The sequence below is a fragment of the Tauraco erythrolophus genome, chromosome 2, assembly GCF_009769465.1.
Source record: "Tauraco erythrolophus isolate bTauEry1 chromosome 2, bTauEry1.pri, whole genome shotgun sequence".
Lineage (NCBI taxonomy): Eukaryota > Metazoa > Chordata > Aves > Musophagiformes > Musophagidae > Tauraco > Tauraco erythrolophus.
This window is the reverse complement of record NC_141466.1, coordinates 39,920,935-39,940,936: the sequence shown is the minus strand read 5'-3', so window position 1 is coordinate 39,940,936 and position 20,002 is coordinate 39,920,935. Positions and strand designations below refer to the sequence as shown.

The following is a 20,002-nucleotide window of genomic DNA, read 5'->3' as shown; positions in this document are numbered from 1 at the left end:
CATTGAAAGGCACAGAGTCACCCAGGGAGCAGGAAAACTTCTTTGCCTGGGTTAAGTGATACCTCTTCCAAGCTCTGACTTGCTCCTGCACCTCTTTCCTGATAACTCTGCATCTTGAGAATGCCTTCTACTTTGAACACAACACACAGATGCACAGATTATCTCGGGCACTAGGCTAAAGTTAAAACATAATAATTGAGTTTTGGAAAGTGTGGCGCAAAAGCACACAATCAGTACCCTTCCAATTAGATGGGAAATCTCTGATATTATCTATGACTTACTAACATAAAAGAGAAAGTATGGTGTATAAAAGTATGCATATATATGCATGTATATTTTTTTTTTTCAGAAAAAAAACCCAACACATTTAACATTCAGTATTTGGAGGGAAAGTAAGAGTTTTAGTCCTGAGAATCAACACCTAAAGTGTTGATTCGTGAACACAACATGATTGAAACGGCCACAGCTGCATGACAAATATACTTCTCAAAGAGCTCTAAGCTTTAGCAAATTTATGTAGTTTATAATATCACCTCCTTATTATGTTAATTTAAGCCCCTCAGATCGGAACATTTATTTTGTTTACAAGGCCATAATAGGAAGGTAATTGACTTTGCTTATGTCACCAGATGGCTTATGTTTACCAGTAATCTGGCATTTCCCATTGTAACACTGGCCTGATGCATTCACTTTTTGGGCATGTCTGAAGCAGTATTATAGATTATTAATATAACCAACTTTCTTTGGGTTTTGCCATTAAAGTATCTCTTGCTTTTTTTACCAGCACTAACTGTCTTGATTTATGATTCAGGAATGGTGATAGTGACGCAAATTTAGCAGGCAATTTTTATGCTCAGCTGTGATTCATATTAGTATTACTGAGCCATCTGCAAAGTATTCTTTGTCCTCCACAAAGAGAGGGTACAGCTTTGTGCAAAAGTCTCCTCAGTTCCCTTACCTCACTTTTCCATCAGCAGAGGTACAAAACAGGAAAGACGGACAGTTTTATGGGTTGGGTATGGGACAGGCAAAATCTGTAGTCTGTTCCTGCCTCTGCTGGAGGTTTCCCATGCAACCATGGGTGAATCATTGAATTGCTTTCTGCCTTATCCCTCCATCTGCTATAGTGATAGAATTTTCCTTCTCTTTTCCTTTTTCTTGTTTTGTATCTACTTTGCAATAATACAGTGGGGTTACAATTTTCCTGAAATACATATAATAATACTTTTAAACAACTCATGACTTTTCTCTGCTGAACTTGGAATGAATTAGATTTCATTAACTAGTATTTGTCAGTGCTTTAAGTTGTGAGATGACTTCAGCCAGATGTTTGCTGTGTTGACCTGAGTTTCTCAAAAATCATAAACTGGGAATCTACAGTAAAAATACAAAGAGCAAAAGGAATCTGTAAGTTATGACCCTGTGAAAATAAAACACGAAGCATTTGCAGAAGCTTCTTTTTCCCCATTCAGTTCTGTTACTGCAAAACCGTGAAAATATTTTTTCCCTTTAAACGGTATTGCAATAACCAGTAAAAGGTCGTATTGTTTTATAGCCACGCAGTCCAACATTATTGGCTATAGTTGCTTAATTACCAACTTGTACTGAAACACATTTCAAAGGAATAACCTGCTTTTTGGTCTTCAGAAAATACAGATCTCATTTGATACCTTCAGCACATTTATGTGCTTCAGCTGTGGTTTCAGAACTGATTCTTTCACATACAGTTTTTTAGAAAAATCTTTAATAATTTTAGTGTAAGATAAGCATCACAGCGTATAACATTTGAAGTATGACCATCTTCTGATAGATGCTTAACGTTATTGATGAAAATAGAGCAATAAGAAAAAAATTCAAACTTATTAATGTTGCAGCTACAACTTAGAGTGTTTGTTTGCTGAAGAGAATAAAGGCACAGACCATATGAAATAAATACCATCACAAAGACAGATATTATACAAAATGACAGGGTTTATATGTTTTGCATTTTTGTACTTCATTCTTAAAATAAAACCAAATGTTGTTAATGTATGAATCGCAGGAAAATTTAGGATGAGATTGAAGACTTACTTTTCTGATACAAACTATTTGTTTTACATTAACTTTTCTATTTAAATTCTCATTTCTAAATGGCAGCACCTTATGAAATATGTCCTGAAGACTATTTGATGTCAATGGTATGGAAAAGGACCCCAGCTGGGGACATGGCATTCAATCGATGTCCTCTCAATGCCACAGGTACAGAATTACTTTTGAAATTATATGATTATTAAAAAAGGGAGAAATCTTTTGCATTGTGTTCTAGACATATGCATATATAAGACTAAATGCATATACATATGTATGCATGCATATATATGAATATATCTGTATAAACCCGATATATTTACATATGCATATACATAAGTATAATATATACCTGCACATCTACTTTGTCTCTTATAGCTTCCATATATGCATGGGTCTGCAATGTATACACATACATGTATGCATTATAACCACAGTGCAAAAACTGAGAAGAAATCAATTTGAAAGGACCTATCAAAGTGATGAAAATAAAGCAAAACATAAAAATATTTTCAATTAAGAAAACACTGCGAAAAACCCACCAACTGAACATTGAAATGTGTTTCAGAATCTTATACTACTCTCTATATACTGATGACCATTGCATGAAATTGTTTCTGTGTGTGCTTTTAAAATAGCATGGAATGCAGTCTAAATATGCTTCATTCTTTTCAATTGCTCTCACTTATATAAATATTTTGTGTCTTCCTTGTGACTTACAGGCACCACTAGCAGACGCTGCTCTCTCAGTGTTCATGGAGTGGCCTTCTGGGAACATCCAAGCTTTGCTAGATGCATATCAAATGAGTACAGACACTTGCAGCATTCAGTAGGTGCAAAGCCAGCTTTAGTACTTGCTCTGTTTATTCATTACTAATCATTGGTGTGAAAAAAAAAAAAAGACACTCTCGAGTCAGATTTCTGATAAGAAATGCCAGGGGGAAAATAGACCTAAGAAGTAATAATTTATATTAATGTATATTATTCTGATCTTGTATATTGCTGATGTTTGAGTGAAAGAAGCTTTGTCTTACTGTAGAAATGGAAAAATGAATCAGATTCTCTTTTTTTTGTGTCCACTGTGTGAAATGTTTATAAAGATCAGAGGTAAGACATATTTTGCTTTATTAGAAAATGAGATGTGAATAAAAGGGATTTACTGGAAGAGTGACCTGCTGAGTAATTTTATAATACCTTGAATTCTTTAATTGCACACTAGGAAGTCAGAAATAATTTTTTTTTTTGCTATCAAATTTAGAACTTCACCTTCAAATGTAACAATAGGAAATGATTATAGGGTAAAGCTTTTGCAGTGACTTGGAAAAAGTAAAGTAACTCTAGATGAAGAAAGATTATAGTGGTTTTTTAGTATGCTTAACAAAAAGTTTCTTTGCAAAGCATATGCATTAAAAATTTATCTACTGCCTAAATATATATATATATATATATATGCATAGATGTAATACATTGCTTATATTGCGTTATAAATATACTACCATGGTATATGCTATGTATCTTTATTCCATTCTATTTCCATAGCCGATGTGTTCAGCCAGGTTAATACTATTGTGGGAAGAGCTCTTTTGAAGAGTCTCGTGGACAATCGTTTTTGACTGCATGATATATTTTACTGACATGCTTATTACTCTGCCTCCTTTTCCAAAGGCCACTACTCCATTAATCATTCAGCAGAGGGGCATGCACTAATATAGCCATGTGCTTCATAACTTCCCAACCTTTCAACCAAGTGCAACACTTCTGTAGCATGTTTAAAAGTCTTTGGTGGCTTGAAAAGTAGTAGCCTGGCTGTCATTCCTCAAATCTGGCTTGCCACTTAGAGGAGGTTTTGATAAATTCCTTTGAGCTGCATTTCTGTTTCATTAGATTCCAACTAACATGGACAGCAATACATTTGTATTTAATTTGCTTAGAATCTGTATTTTGGTAAATAGCACAATAAAGGAAATGACTGTAGGTAGTATACATTCAGTTTTGAATACTAATAATATCATATTGCAGAACAAAAAATTCACATTTTTTGATTGAAAACATGGAGATATTTCAAAGTAAAGCAAATTGGTTCTCTTTACTTGCTATTTTTGCATTTAAATATTACAATATTCTGAAATATTTAAAGGATTTCGAAATACCTTCAGGGATTTATTCATCTTGACCTACCTTACCAGAAGACTGTCTCTTTAGAGGTTTTTTTTGTCTATTCTTACCTTTTTACATTTCATATCAACATTTATTCAAAGTGTTGATCCTCATGCCACTAACTCTGTAGTAATATTCAACCTTTTCTTTTTATGTTAGAAGTCATTCATAAGCAACTCAAACAGTGGGAAATGCTTTTTCATGTTATTCAGTGGTTTGACTTACCTGTCTAACTTTGATGAGGCACTGATATTTTTTGCAGAGCTGCAAGCCTGCCCGGCAGGAAGGGGTCATTGTTGAACAAAAGAAGGCATTTCTAACCCAGATTAGATTTATCTATTCTTCTATATTTCCTTTTTCAAAATATTAAATACGATTAGACCACACTGTGAAATAATCTTTTGCCAAAGAACATTTAAAAATAGCTAAAGCTTCTTTAAAATTACACAAACATCTAAACATCGCCTTATTGCTGCACAAAATTTTGGTCCAGTTTACATGCATATAAATTAAAAGGGAAAAGTGTGTTTCTTCTACACTTGGGAGCTGTTCACAAAGAAAATCAGCTTGTCTTACATCTTACTGCTTCTCAAAGTGAACAGCACAGCATATTTACAGAATCGTAGAAAATAGAGGTAAAGACCTATAAGGTTATTGCCCTGCAAATGTAGGCTTGTCCCCCCACGATACATATGTCAGCTCTATAAATCCCTGAAAATAGGGCTTTATAAGGAAGCTGCTGACAGACGGTGTTGCTATAATAAATATGTTTGCTTATGAAAGCATTTATGAGATGCCTTAGTGTGCTTGACTTACCAATAATGGTATTTCACCAACTCAGACCAGGAGTAGTGGGGGTTGTCACTCAGTTCTGTGAATGTTCCTGTAAAATCTGAGTCAGAGCTGAATCTCTTTAATTTCTTACCTGGAATACATAAAATAAAAGTAGGTGTATAGTCTTCAAAAGAGGGACTTTTCACAACGGCGTGTAGTGGTAGGACAAGGGGCAATGGATTTAAACTGAAAGAGGGGAGATTTAGATTGGATATAGGGAAGAAATTCTTCACTCATGGTGAGGCACTGGAACAGGTTGCCCAGAGAAGTTGTAGATGCCCCATCCCTGGAAGTGTTCAAGGCCAGGTTGGATGAGGCTTTGGGCAACCTGGTGTAGTTGAGGGTTTCCCTGCTCATGGCAGGGGGGTTGGAACTAGATGATCTTTGAGGTCCCTTCCAACTCTAACCATTCTATGATTCTATTTCTGAAACTGATTTAAAGCAGTTGATATACATAATGTACATACAATACTTAATACATTAAAGCATGTCTACCTGGAGGAATACAGACAGGTCCCTGCTTTTTTGCCCTCCATACAAGCCACTTACGATCCAGAACCAGCCCAGAAGTCATGTAGTTGAACTCACATGGCGTTGTGCCCAAGCGAATACTCTCTAAAGAAAAACGTTTCTTACGCCGGGGGCCAGAGAATACTGCCTTGGCCACAGACCCTGCTAACCTGGCTACGCAGATTCTGGTCTGAAAACTTACAGTTGGACTAGTATATAAACTCAACAGGCTTAAACTCTGTCTTTGCAGTCATCTACTCTGTTTAACTGTTTATCTATTAACATACTCTCTAACATCATTTAAGTCCATGCCAATGAACACTCTCCCAGACAATGCCTAGCATCCTTTAGAAGATAACTTTACAGAGACATCATTCCCAGCAGGCAATAAAACCATTGTTTTCTGGGGCAGAGGAGAGAAAGAGAGTTTAGCTTGAGGGATACAAGCTGTGCTCGCTGTCCTCAGGTCTAGACAATATTCCCGTGGCTGTTTTATTTACCCGTATTTACTATTTATATAGTAAAACCACCTTACATTTGGGCAGCTTGGACTGTGAGTAGAGAAGTTCAGGGCTGCGTGTGTTCATCAGGGAGGTCATACCTGGAGTACTGTGTTCAATTCTGAGCTTTCCAGTACAAGAGAGAGATGGTGTTAGTGGAGCAAGTCCAGCAAAGGGCTGCTAAGATGATTAAGGGCCTGGAGCATCTCTTCTGTGAGGAAGGGCTGAGAGAGCTGGAGCTGTTGAGCCTAGAGAAAAGGAGGTTAAGGGGGGATCTTATCAAATGCATGTAAGTACTGGAAGGGAGGGTTCAAGGAAGGTAGAGCCAGGCTCTTTTCAGTGGTTCCCAGTGACAGGACCAGAGGCAGTACGCACAAACTGAAACACAGGAGGTCCTGTCTCAACATCAGGAAACACTTTTTCACTTTGAGAGTGTCTGAGCGCTTACACAGTTTGCCCAAGGAGGTTGTAGAGTCTCCATCCCCGGAGACATTCAGAAGCCATCTGGACATGGTCCTGGGCAGCCTGTTCTAGGTGACCCTGTTTGGGCTGCAGGCTTGGACCAGATGACTTGTGTTGTGGTCTAGAAAAGTGGCCTGTGCAGTGGGTGGGGAGCTGGCTGACAGGCTGCACTCAGAGGGTGGTGATAAATAGCTCTTTTTCAAACTGGCAGCCTGTCACAAGTGGGGTCCCCCAGGTATCAATATTGGGCCCAATGCTGTTTAAGATCTAAATAAGTGATATGGATGATGGGATCAAGTGTATCCTGATGAAGCTGGCTGATGATACCAAACTGAGTAGGGAAGTAGACACTTTAGAAGGGAGAGCCACCTTGCAGGAACACCTGGATGGGTTGAAAGAGTGGGCTAACCTTATGAATCATAGAATCATCTGGTTGGAAGAGACCCTCAAGACCATCGAGTCCAACCATTCACCAACCGTGCACTGTCAGGGTCCCTAAACCATGTTCCTCAACACCAAATCCACACGGTTTTTAAATACTCTCCGGGATGGGGACTCCACCACCTCCCTGGGCAGCCTGTTCTGATACTTCACAACCCTCTCTTGTAAAGAAATTTTTCCTGATATCTAACCTAAATTTCCCCTGGCGTAACTTCAGGCCATTCCCTCTCATCCTGTCATTCATATCATAAGAGAAGAGACCGACCCCCATCTCCCTACAACTTCCTTTCAGGTAATTGTAGAGAACGATAAGGTCCCCCCTGAGCCTCCTCTTCTCCAGACTAAACAGTCCCAACTCCCTCAGCCGCTCCTCATAGGACAAGTTCTCTAAACCCTTCACTAGTTTTGTTGCCCTTCTCTGAACCCGCTCCAGCACCTCAACGTCCTTCTTGAAGTGAGGGGCCCAAAACTGGACACAGTACTCAAGGTGTGGCCTCACCAGTGCTGAGTACAGGGGGACAATCACTTCCCTTCTCCTGCTGGCCACACTGTTTCTGATACATGCCAGGATTCCATTGGCTTTCTTGGCTGCTTGGGCACGCTGCTGGCTCATGTTCAATTGGCTGTCGACCAGCACTCCCAGGTCCTTCTCTGCTGTGCAGCTTTCCAGCCACACTTCCGCAAGCCTGTAACGCTGCAGGGGGTTGTCGTGGCCCAAGTGCAGGACCCGGCACTTGGTCTTGTTGAATTTCATACAGTTAGCCTCGGCCCATTGATCCAGTCTGACCAGATCCCTCTGTAAAGCCTCCCTGGTCCTCTCCTCTTGTTCAACAAGGACAGGTGTAAGGTCCTTCACCCTGGAAAACGTAATCCAGGAGTGCAGCACAGGCTGGAATCTACCTGGCTGAGGAGCAGCTCTGCAGAAAGGGACCTGGGTGTCTTGGTGGACAAGCTCAATATGAGTGAATAGTGTGTTGCTGCGGCAAAGGATGTCAACAGGATGCTGGGTTGCATCAACAAGGGCATCACAAGCAGCGATAAAGAAATCATCCTACTCTTCTCAGTGCTTGTCAGGCCACACCTCGAATACTGTGTTCAATTTAGGTCCCCACTATACGAAAAATATGTGGACAGGCTGGAGAGGGTCCAGAGAAGGGGCACAAAGATGGTCATAGGACTGGGAAGCATGTCATATGAGGAAAGGCTGAGAGAACGGAGTTTGTTCAGCCTTGAGAAAAGAAGACCTAGGGGAGACCTTATCATCATGTTCCAGTATTTAAATGGTTGCTACAAAGAAGATGGAAGCTCCCTTTTTAAAAGGAGTCATGTGGAAAAGATGAGGGATAATGAGTGCAAGTTATTCCTGGGGAGATTCTGTTTGGAAACGAGGAAGATTTTTCACGACGAGAACAGTCAGCCATTGGAATAACCTCCCTAGGGAAGTGGTGGATTCCCCAAGAAATGTTGGACCGGATGATCCTTAAGGTCCCTTCCCACCTGGTATTCTATGATTCTATAATTGTATGACCTCCAGAAGTCCCTTCCAATGACAACCATTCCATGATTCTCTGATTCCCATGACTCTAGGAAATTGGAAATTCACACAAAGCAGACATCCTGAAAAGTTAATTCATAGATGTCCACTTTAATATCGGTATGATTTTTACTTTCTTCCTAAAGATAACCTTTCTTTTTTTTCCCCAACAAATATTAACATAGGCTTTCAGCAGGAGTCCACATAAAGCCGGAATTCTATGCTATATATGGTGTAGAATTTTGCCGCATAACCACAGGTGATTGACCCCTGGAGACTGTTTCTTTACTATGTGTGGCTACAGTAGGTTCACTTCCTCATGTGCAAAGCCTCTTATATATTTACGGTTTACTCTATTACTCATCTGGAAATGACATGGGACAAATTTCAACCCTTAGTAGGAGAAACCCAACCAGTGCTGCATGTTCTTCAGCTTGACTCAAGACTTGTATGGAGATCAATACGGTAGCTACATCAATCATGCTAAAATGGCACTGTCTTTTAATCTCAAAAGCCATTTGGAAGTCTATTTGCAAAAGGTGAAGAGCCAGTAAAGTTAAAAATACACTTGTAATGCTAAAGGTAATATCCTTCACTCATAACCCCCATCACGATGAATAATTTAGCTCTTTTTCCAGCCACTTACAGAATGTGCCAGGCAGAATTACTGTCGCTACTTAGGATAGGCATGTACTGGCACCTCAGATGCAAGGTGCTGGCATCTTAGAAGAAAGCAGCATTTTCCATTGGTTAAATGGAATTGCCTAGGTATGTGGACCATTTTTTGATACACATATCAATAGTGTACTTAATATTCTATTACAATAGTTTCAGAGTATTTCACAGTCTTTAATTAATATGTCCTCAACATATGCTTGAGATCAAGCTCTACTACATCTCCATTTTTGGTTGATGGGGAACTGCAGAAAATTTGTTTTTTATCTTCTGAATTAATGTCTAGTCACTCTTTCTTCTCAATGTTCATACTTCTCCGTATGACAGCACAAAAAATCCCTGGCATGGTAAAAATATAATAACTACAGGGTCTCTGAAGAGACTATACACTGGAATATGATAAAACAGTGAAGGAGAATGGTTTGGCTTGTAGCATGGAGATTGGCAGTAAGCTTGCATCTTTCGAGGGCACAGTGCCCTACGTGATTCATGTATAGGAGCTTGAGTAAAAGCAGTTAAGAGGATGATGCACTTCAGCTATGCCACAAATGTACAGCCTGTACTTTTGTTAGTTTATTTTACCTTGTGTACTATGGAATACAGGTCCCTTTTAAAACTAGAGATGATAATTAGATCTCTTTGAATAACGGAACTAATTAGTCATGAATAATTTATCCAACATTTGGTACAAATCAGTCATCAAATGAATTCAACAAATACTGTTTGACCAGCTTATACAGCTGGTTGACTAATATGAAAAATTATTCGCTGAACAAATTAAGGGACAAAAATGCCAAAATTCATGAATTAAACCCTTGAGAAATTATTTGGTTAGCCCTAATAATAATACTTAAGTAACCTAATTAGGATTATTCTTACTAAAGCACTAGAAGTGGAAAATGCAGTGTGATGAATAGGTATGTTTTACCTTCTAGAATTGTGACCTAGGGGATCAAGCAATAACTTGATGACCAGAAAAAGAAACACCCCAGATTATATATCAGGTTTTGTTCTGGATTTCTTCTATTGCCCTAGTGTGTTGGCAGTACCTGCAACTTTGCTTTAAGAAAATGCTCTTAGTCGAGCATGGTGTTTCAGGACTGTTACCAGTCATCTTTACATCTAAGAAGGAATATTTTGCCCAGTGATACACAATTTGTTATATGTGTTTCTTGAAAAAGAGGAGATTACAGCAAAGAAATTCTTCCAAGTATCTGTTTATTATGAATGGAGATGAAGTAAAGTTATACGGTTGAATAAGGTTTACTGGCAGGGAATAACCTTCCTTCAGTTCCTTCTGGATAGTTCTTGGTCGCATACTGATCACCAGATTTCATAGAATCATAAAATCATAGAATGGCTTGAGTTAGAAGAAACCTTAAGGATCATCTAGTCCCAACCCACCTGCCATGGGCTGGAACACCTTCCGCTAGACCAGGTGGCTCAAAGCCCCATCTGACCTGGCTCTGAACACTTCCAGGGATGGGACACCCACAACTTCTCTTGGCAACCTGTTCCAGTGCTTCACTACCCTCAGAGTAAAGAATGTTTTCCTTATATCTAATCCAAATCTACCCTCTTTCAGTGTAAATTCATTACCCCTTGTGCTATCACTCCATGCTCTTCCAAAAAGTCCCTCTCCAGCTTTCTTCTAGGCCCCCTTTAAGTACTGGAAGGGTACTAGGTCTCCCCAGAGCTTTCTCTTCTCCAGGATGAACGACCTCAGCTCTTGCAGTCTGTCTTCGTAGGGGAGGTGCTTTTATTTCAGTTGATGGGGAGCAATTTCCCTGCTTTCTCTAAGTCTAGATTATATTCTCAAAATTTGGAGTTTTTTTCCCCTTTGTGGGATAGACGTGGTTTGGGTTTTTGGACCATTTTGTCAAATCAGTTACTGATATAGCAGAAATTATGGCCCTTGTTAAAGCCTATTATCTCTTTCTACCTTTGGCAAATAGTTTCATTTTCTAAAAACTGAACTCCTTTGGTCTAACTAGCATATTCTAATCTCTTTAAAGGGTATCTGTTGGTAGCTTAATGGACTGCTATATACAGAAAGGCAGATTAGATGATGATCTAATGACCCAAACTTAGACTGTAATATTATGAAGTATTTTCCTCATTGCTTATGATCTTCCTTTGATCTGGAAGCAGAAAATGGTCTGCCTAATTATTTTACCGGAATTTGTTTACTTGAGCTAGTACTTCAGACTGGTATTTTCTGAGGTATGTTTTCATAAAATAAAGATATCTCAAAAATATGCTAATGTATTATCCTACATACTTGAAATTTCATAAGTAGGTTAGACATTACACAAGTCCACTGACTGAATACACTGTCAAGTTAGGTTTAGCATCACCATGAGAGACTGCAAACTGAATCTTGTGCCACAAAGAAATTAAAGCAAAACACATACCACATGTATGTATTTTGGCTGCCACAATCTAGCCAACTGGGCTGTGTAACTGGTACTTTGAGACAGACCAAACTTTGAACTTAGTCTTTAGCATTTATTTAATTTCTAGGATTTCAAGTGTATGTTAGTAAGCTATTAATTGTCCTTAATGCAACAATTGTTTGGTGTATAAGGCAATATCTAATTTCTGGTTTGGTCTTTATTAATTTCTAGAAGTCTAGAAAGGGACAGTTGAGACTAAGTAGCATGACTTCCTGTGTGATCTCTTATTGAACTAGAATATGTCTCATAGGAAGACATTGTCTTGACTCTGAAAAGCAGTGCAATGGGGAATGCATTGTCCAAGACTTTTCTTTTCAATTTTCAATTCTCATGTTCTTGCAAGTTTCAACCAGCACACCTTAAGTGAGTTGGATCTGCTGAGAAATTTCATGCTCTGCTTTGATGTTTTGATTTCTTTTCTTTTTTTTTTTTTTTTCATTTGGATAAACAGGGTAAAATCTTTCCTGAGAATAAGAAATTCAAGTATTTGTACTATGATTGGATATGAGTGACTGCAGGACCGAGAACAGACTCAATGATTAGGAGCCCACAGGCGTACCTCAGATGATATCTGAGAAAAAAAAAGAGTCATGGAATCATAAAATGGTTTGTGTTGGAAGGGACCTTAATTTCATTTTCATACTCTCTTAAAGCCTATGAAATTTGATACACTACAAGCAGGAAGACTAAGAAGCATGAACAAAGGCTTCTGAGACACATAGCTGAAGACTTCTTTGAGTATTCTTGATCCATTCTATGGATGATAGTAACCTAAATTAGGAAAAAAAAAAACAACAAAGAAAACCAAACAAAAAAAACCAAACAAAAACAAAGAAACCACTCACCCCCTCCCCTAAACCCTCCAGAAAAACCAACCAAAAACCAAGAAACAAAACACTTCAATCAGAGCTAATGGAAAATGAGATTAGAGTGGTTTGGTATGGAAGAGCAATGAGTTTTCATAACTTATGAGATCTTTATGAAATTAATATCGGAAGCCTGTATGACCATTTTTAATGAAAACAACTAATGAATAAGATCTTACCATGGAGTTTTAAAACTGATTTTATGCAAATGGAGAAAATACTTGAATATATAGGACTATTTTTATTTTCTACTCTGCTATGCATGTGTTCTACGTGATAGGATTTATTGAATCAGAAAAAAAGATAGTTTTGTGAGGGTGTGCTTAAAAAACATTGGTAATATATCACTGACTCACTGCGCACTGGAGTAGTCCTTTTGCATAAAGTGAGACTTCCTCTAAATGACTTTTGGACACCCCAGTTTGGAAGAGATTTGTTCTAAGCTCATAAATAATGAGGAAGACTAAAGCCTGTCCTCAAGACACTTTGTCTCTGAAGGCCATCTCCAATATTATCAGAAAATCTCTACTAGTACACCCAATTTTCTAAACCTATGTAGCACTCTCTTGAAACCTGGATGATGTAATTCTACATTTAGTTGCTTCAATAAAAATAAGGTACTAATTTGTGCCAATTTGAGTGATATAACACCTAAATCAAACATGCATTCATGCAAACTGGGCTGCTTTTCTATCAGAAAGAGGAAGTTGGAAAACCGAAAAACCTCTTAACTCTTGAGAGTTAGAAAGGAAGAATCTGCATATGAAATATCAAACTGGTGTCAAGATATTAGCACTTACGAAGGAGCATGGGAACTTATGCAGGTGAATCTTTGCATATCGAACTGATAATACAGCCATAAAAATGCATTTCTGCTGCTGCTAGTTCATACTATAATTTTATTTCCCCTTTTTCCACAGCAGCATTATTCACGATTTTGCAAGTACTTGGCTAAAATATAATTTGATAAAAAGAACTCTGAGGTGAATAATGATTTGCTCAGCTGCAGCTCATTAGAGATGATTTTGTTTTTCCAAATTATATTACAAGGGCAGCGTATCAGCCTGTCCATGTACTCCTCAGTGAAATGACTGCTGCACTCTGGGGAATGAAAGGCTTCCTCCTAAAAAATTTACTGCTCCTTTTTTTGCTAGTTTAGTGCTTCATTTCTTTTTATGTAGCTGCAGAGCAAAGCAGCCAGGGTTAGTTTTGTAGATTTAAATGTACAGGCCTCAATAACAACATTTTTGTTCAGCCTCAGTCTATCCTTGTATTGGTATATACCAGCTCTTTTGTCTTCACCTTCGCACCTTTGATAGGCAAGGGAGTTAGTTATATCAGTAAATGATCTGCTTTCCTTGCCTTGCCTCCCTTGTAAGCCCAGAATCTGCAGGAGTCGGCTCTATTTTGCCACCTCCATATCTTGACAGGAGGATGGCAAACTGTTTTCTCTCATCAGAAAGCAACTGATCAAGAGATTGTGGCAGGCAACGGTTTTCTCCTGCCTCACTGATGTTTTCCCATTCTGCATGGGAGAATGTTAAAACTTCAGAAAAAAGATAATGACTTCAGTATTGCTGTTTGCTTGATGGTGAGGGCATTCGTTTACTTGTGAGAAAGCACTGCCTGCTCTGTCCTGCCCAACTTATTGCATGGACTGAAATGTTGGGGTTTTGAGTGCTTTTAACACCATGTTGTAAAGCGAGTATGACTTTCTCAGTTTTGTAACAGATCTGCTTCACTCTCTCTATATAAATATACTCTGCCAAAGAGAGGAAATAACCCAATACTTCAGCCGCTCTTCTGAAATATGCAGGCCAGAAACCAACTGCTTCGTCTCAAGTGAATTGCTGCTTTTTTCATGACTGTCCGTATTAAAATAGGCACCAGAAATGAGCAGCTTAGGATCAGGAGAGTGAAATGTGTTTAAAGCTACTGTGGTACCTTCTCTATTCATGAAATTGTAATGCTTAATCTCACCAACATACACATGCACCCCAATCTTAGAGATGCTATGCAGTGGGAGAAAACATTTACCTGCTATTCTGCATAAGCACGTCACAACTTAATTCAACTGGATAAGTTGCTTTTCTTCCTTTCTGCTTTTGAATATCTGCTTTTTAATAGCCAATCAATCCCACTTGTTAAATTCAAAGAAAAGTCCCCGCTCTCATCTCATCATCCATAATCATCTTGCCATGTCTGGTTTACCAAAGAGTAATCTGTGTTAAATGGAATGTGCTCCTCTGGTTTCTGCTGCTGCTGTGTCTGCTGCAGCAATGAGCAGCTGAGTGTTCCCTGATCGCATTGATATTCCAGACCAACCAACACTGCAGCCAACAGGTGAACTCCACTAGGGTATGGCCAGAGGGAAAAAAAGAGATGAAGACCATTTAGGAACTCGGTAAAGAAAGAATGTGTCTAATTTCCCCTTAAAGTCTACTAGAACTGCAGGAACATTCACTCCAGCACAGATGCAGAATGACTGCAGGAATTTGGCTATGCAGCTAGCTGCAAAGTAGTGGTCACAGCATCTTATGCCTACAGTCATTCTCCTGTTGTTTTTTTTTTTGTCTACTACTTCATTTGCTGCATTCCTCCAGCATGTTTGAGCTCAGATTTGTTAATTATGTGAGGGACAAAGGATTCTTCTCTTGCCTATTACTTAATGCAGTACTCCCATGAAGAGATTAGACCTCCTCAATAATGCTAGTTTCCTTGAAGAAACCATTCCGGTTTGTCCTGCAAACAGAAGTGGGTGTCATTGGAATGACTGTATAGAAACACAAAACCAACTAAATACAGAAATCGTTTAAAATAAAATAAACATATAAATTGAAGCAATCAATCAGAGCTTTATGTTTTAGGGACACATACTTACCAGGATGACCATGTACTATAAAAACAGAAAGACAACTCATTCGTAGTATGTCACTTTGTGACCCTCAATCTCAGCCATTCAGTCAGTATGGACAGCCAGGAGACTTTACCTCAAGCAATGTTATGCCTGTCATAGAATGAAACAACCGTCATTCTTTTTCCTCTCAACTCTTGCTCTTGTCATGTTGCATTATACATAGATAACACAAATCTTAAAGACGTGCCCTCTACTTAAAAAAGGAAACAACAATAACAACAGCAAGATCTCTCACACAGCATGCCAACGTGAGCAGGATTTAATCACAGATAATCAGAGCATTTAATAGCAGTACTTAATAAAATAATAATGGAAATCCTGGTCAACAAACACAGTGATAAGTACAAGAAGAAAAAAAAAACACAAAACAACCCCAAAAGAAGTGATCTGTTTAATGATTTTTCATTTCTCATCCCTAGAGTCATTTGTTACTCTACTGAAGAGCAGTCTTATCTGTTGAAAATATTTGTTAAGATATTTTGTTGAATCCATGCGGGAATCAAAATACTGAAACTTTATAATTACTTTCTCTGTCACCTATTTGATGGTTATATATCAAAGACTAGAATAAGGGGCAATATTGATGAGTTATGGAATAAGTTAAAGCAGAAAAAAAAAGCCCTCTTGAGCAAAATAATAGGAATCTATTTGTGAAAGAGGGTAGAGAAAGATGATACAGAAAGACCCAAGCATCCCTCTGAGCTGTTCACATTCTTCTTCTGAAAATATGTTAGACTTCTACAGATTCCAGATGATTTTTTTCCAAGTTTCTCTAATAAACCTCATCACGTATAGAAGAGCACATACAATTTCTCTGGTGTCTGTGCAGAGATTCAGTTTGCCTGAGATGAATATCTAAAACAGCACAAGATTCCATGTGATTAATTCTGCTCCTTTCTCTAAAAACAAATCACGGTTCTGAGGAGTATTTTGCCTAAGAAATTTAGAAGTATATGACAGTGGGACGACGGTTTCTACACAGTGAAGCAATTATCATTTTTCTTTTCATCAATGTAAACTTAGAGATCTAAGATCCACAGCATCTGCAGGAACAGATTGCGCACCATGACAGTGGATAAATACAGGAACGTAAAAGTACAGTTTCAGGACACTTAAACTTTTGACGTTTCTGGCTGGGGTAAATTATGGGAGGCTTTTGTTTGGGTTTCGGAATATTCACAGGAACGTGTTACAGAATTATAGAACTGAAAGGAAGTTCATGAGATTACCCAGCCCAAACTTCCATCCCATCAGAATCAGCTGCACTTGTGTTATTCCAGTGTTCTGTTTTTCTTGACTGTTATTAAGGCCTCCAATATGGAAGATTGCATAGTCTCTTCAGGTAAACTATGATAAATCATTTTCTTTACAGTTGAAAAGTTTTCCTTAATATGTATCCTTAATTGTCCTTGACACAATGTATACCAATTACTTTTTCTTTTTTCTGTTATAAACAAAGGGAATATATGATTTCCTTCTTCTGTGCAGAAACTGTTCATTTATTAGTGTGTTATCATGTTCTAGATTGAGACCACTAACTAAACTCACTGATGACAAAGTGAAAAATTATTTTGTATCATTTTAGCAATCTCTTTTGTAAAACATTGAATGTATAGAAAAGGAAAAAACTCTTATATGACATTAAGTTATAAACATTCAGAAGATACGTACCTGAAGATGCATGGCTGTATCTTTAATCTTACTCTGTTTCTTTTAAAAAGTGAGTGAAGTCATGTTCTTGAACACTGAAACAGCCTGAGAATAAACAAATAAACTGTGAATAATTAATTATATTAGGGGAAAATAAATGAAAATCTAGATTCTGTGTGAAAATTATTAAAGGACGGTATGCCAATAATCAGAAAAAACACCCTGTAATGAAGTTTTTCCCAATTCTGAGAAGAAGAGCTTTCTCACAATGACATCATTTTACAGTTTAAAATCAGCATGGTGCATGAGTTCAGTTGAGCACAGGATCGTACCTACGGGAATATTTCAGCTGCCAATAATATATTTTTTAATTTATGTGCCTAACTTTAAGCGCATAGACTTCAGCATTTTGGTTCCAACCTTTCTGGATCTCAATGCTGGTAACTATAGAAGTAAGTTTAATGCAAAATCATTAATTAATATGTATTGAGAGGCTACTATCAATTCCAGCCTGAAGATTAGAAGCCACAGAGGTCAGGTAATGTAATTCAGAGCATTCAAGATAAGATTTCAGGTAGTTTGGGTTGTTCCCTAGAGAAACCAACACTCTCAAGAGCTTTTAGGTTTCTAATACAGTTGTTTAATTCAAGTGGCTATGCAGCTGAAGTGAATATTCCTTCCTGTTCTGCTTCTTAAGAGCATTATGAAAAATATTTTACAAAATATTGGTATTGGGTTGTGGAGGTGCAAAGCAAAGTGGCTTGCAGATTATGAGCAGTTTCAGAATATATTTTCGTATCAAACTATCTTTCCACACTTCTGTCTGAGGCTTCCTATAGTCTCCACTATCATAAAAGGTATTAATGACATCATTAGTAATACCTAGCCATGAATCCAACATCATCTTTAAAAATAATGAAAAAAGGATGATGTTGTAGTTACCTTCAAATTAATCATTCTTTTCAATCTTTTATGGGTTTCTGGAGAGTTCATTGTTTTCTGTCCCTTTAAACCATGTCTATCTGTGAAGCTTGCGGTAATTATTATGCAGTAATAAATTTGTACTCCGATGCTGGAGGCCTAGGAGCTCTGACTTTGTAAAAGGCATTTTTATTATATCATACTTTCTGATAAATCGAGGGACAAAGACAGTTGGACCCTGAGTCAAAGTCCAGTTAAACATTTCAGTAATTTTTCAAGTATGCAGCCATATAGTGCAGGCGGCTAGAGGTTGGGCTGACAACTGAAGTATCACTTTAACAGCTGCTTCATTTCACTATCTCTCGGCTCATAAACTTTATTTTTAATGAGCCTGCCTGTAAGACCACTAAAAAATGACCTTCATAGAGAACTACAAGGACCTACAGTGGTGACCAAAATAGCTTTCTTGGACAGTGCATAATATCGCAGTGACCATAGCACAGAAAATAAGCAGTATGGTGAGAAAGACATTATACTAAATACTGATGAGAATATTCTGTATTTTCACACTGAAAGATTCTTGTGGTAGCTGTGCAAGTAATCCACTACCTTTGACTCATACTAATCTCGGCATCTTCATTGACTTTAATAGTGTTGCATCAGTTTATATCAAGTGAGTGAATGACCTGTGATTTTAAAATTGTGTTTAGGGGCTGTAGGATGTCTTACAACAGCAAAATACATTATGTAATAAACTGGTAATAAAAAGGCTGCTAATTCTTACCCTGCCCTGCATATTCCTTGCTGGTGTGCAGTCAAAACTTTCTACTAATTAACTCTAATTTTCACATGCTTTCCTAACCTAAACACATTGCAACCTTCTGTTTTGTTATGCTACTTCTAAGGGCATGCTGCTAGTCTGACTCAAGGCAGTGTGGGTCTGGAGGGGTAGCTAAGGATCAGGGAAAGGAACTTCTGGGTTGGAGCTTGAGAGGATGAAGAAAAGGTGCTCAACAAGCTGTGTACGAGTGGTGTGACCCAAGAGAGGAAGAGTACTTGTGCTAGGAAGCTGAGCTTTCTGAGTATGCCATTTTTTAAAAAAATAGTTCCAAATTGAGCTGTAATTTTAAGAGCCAATAATTCTGAGGTGCTTTAAACCACCTGCACCACAACCCTGGCTCCTTCTGAAGTGGGTGTAATAATTTAGTCCTTTGGCATTGTGGGGACTTGCTGGGTCTTTTCTATCATTGTACTCAAAAGTAATCAAAATGTCTTGCTGAAAGCACTAAAGGGTATACTACAGCTCCCACTTCTGCTGCTAGAGATCTGTAAAGTTTTTCACTGAAAACAGAGCTTTACTTGCTCAAAAGCTTAAAAAACAGTCAAAACTAGGATCATTTTAATTTATTATTTGCATTCCAAAAGCAGCTGAGACCAAGACTATGCATGCTATACATGGTCCAAAACCAACAACAAATTGGCCCCTGCAACTTTAAAATGTGAGTTTGAAGTCTATCAGGAACATGGAAAAACAAATGGGATGTGTGAACATCCAGATGAAGCAAAAGGAAGCAAAGTAATGCAATATAAAATAGCATGCCAAATAGTTTGACAGCTTTCCTACCAGTGTTTCATACAAGAATAAGAGTGCAGTAGAGTTTTTATGAGGACTCATCACTTTGTTGTTGTTCCTGGAATTAAAAGAACCACTTTGTTCTGTCTTAAGCTCTGCTCTCAAGTTGTGTGATGCCTTTCCTACAGTACATCCTGAGGCAAGTGTATACACTTGCCTATACATCCTGAGCTGAACTCGGGAGTTCAGCTTTATGGACTGTCTTTTACGTTATATGTCTTTTGGGCATGACTAAAGGCATACTGAACATAATCCTCAAAAATTGGAAATACTCGCTGGGGTCAATGAACAACTGGTTCAACAAGTTCCAGCAAAAGTTCTGCTATTCCGTGTTACTGTGCTAGCTGATGCTCTTTTAATTTGCTACCCAGGCACAGTG

General features: G+C 38.1%; 1 protein-coding gene across 2 annotated transcripts in view; it reads left to right on the top strand.

Annotated features, from left to right (window-relative positions):
* Positions 1 to 20,002, top strand: part of ADGRB3 (adhesion G protein-coupled receptor B3) — a 470,155-nt gene that overhangs the window by 211,983 nt on the left and 238,170 nt on the right. For both annotated transcript variants that reach the window (XM_086608299.1, XM_086608298.1), the window contains 2 exons: positions 2,137 to 2,238; positions 2,790 to 2,896. In XM_086608299.1, the coding sequence (XP_086464425.1) occupies positions 2,137 to 2,238; positions 2,790 to 2,896 (209 nt within the window). The remainder of the gene's footprint in view (positions 1 to 2,136; positions 2,239 to 2,789; positions 2,897 to 20,002) is intronic.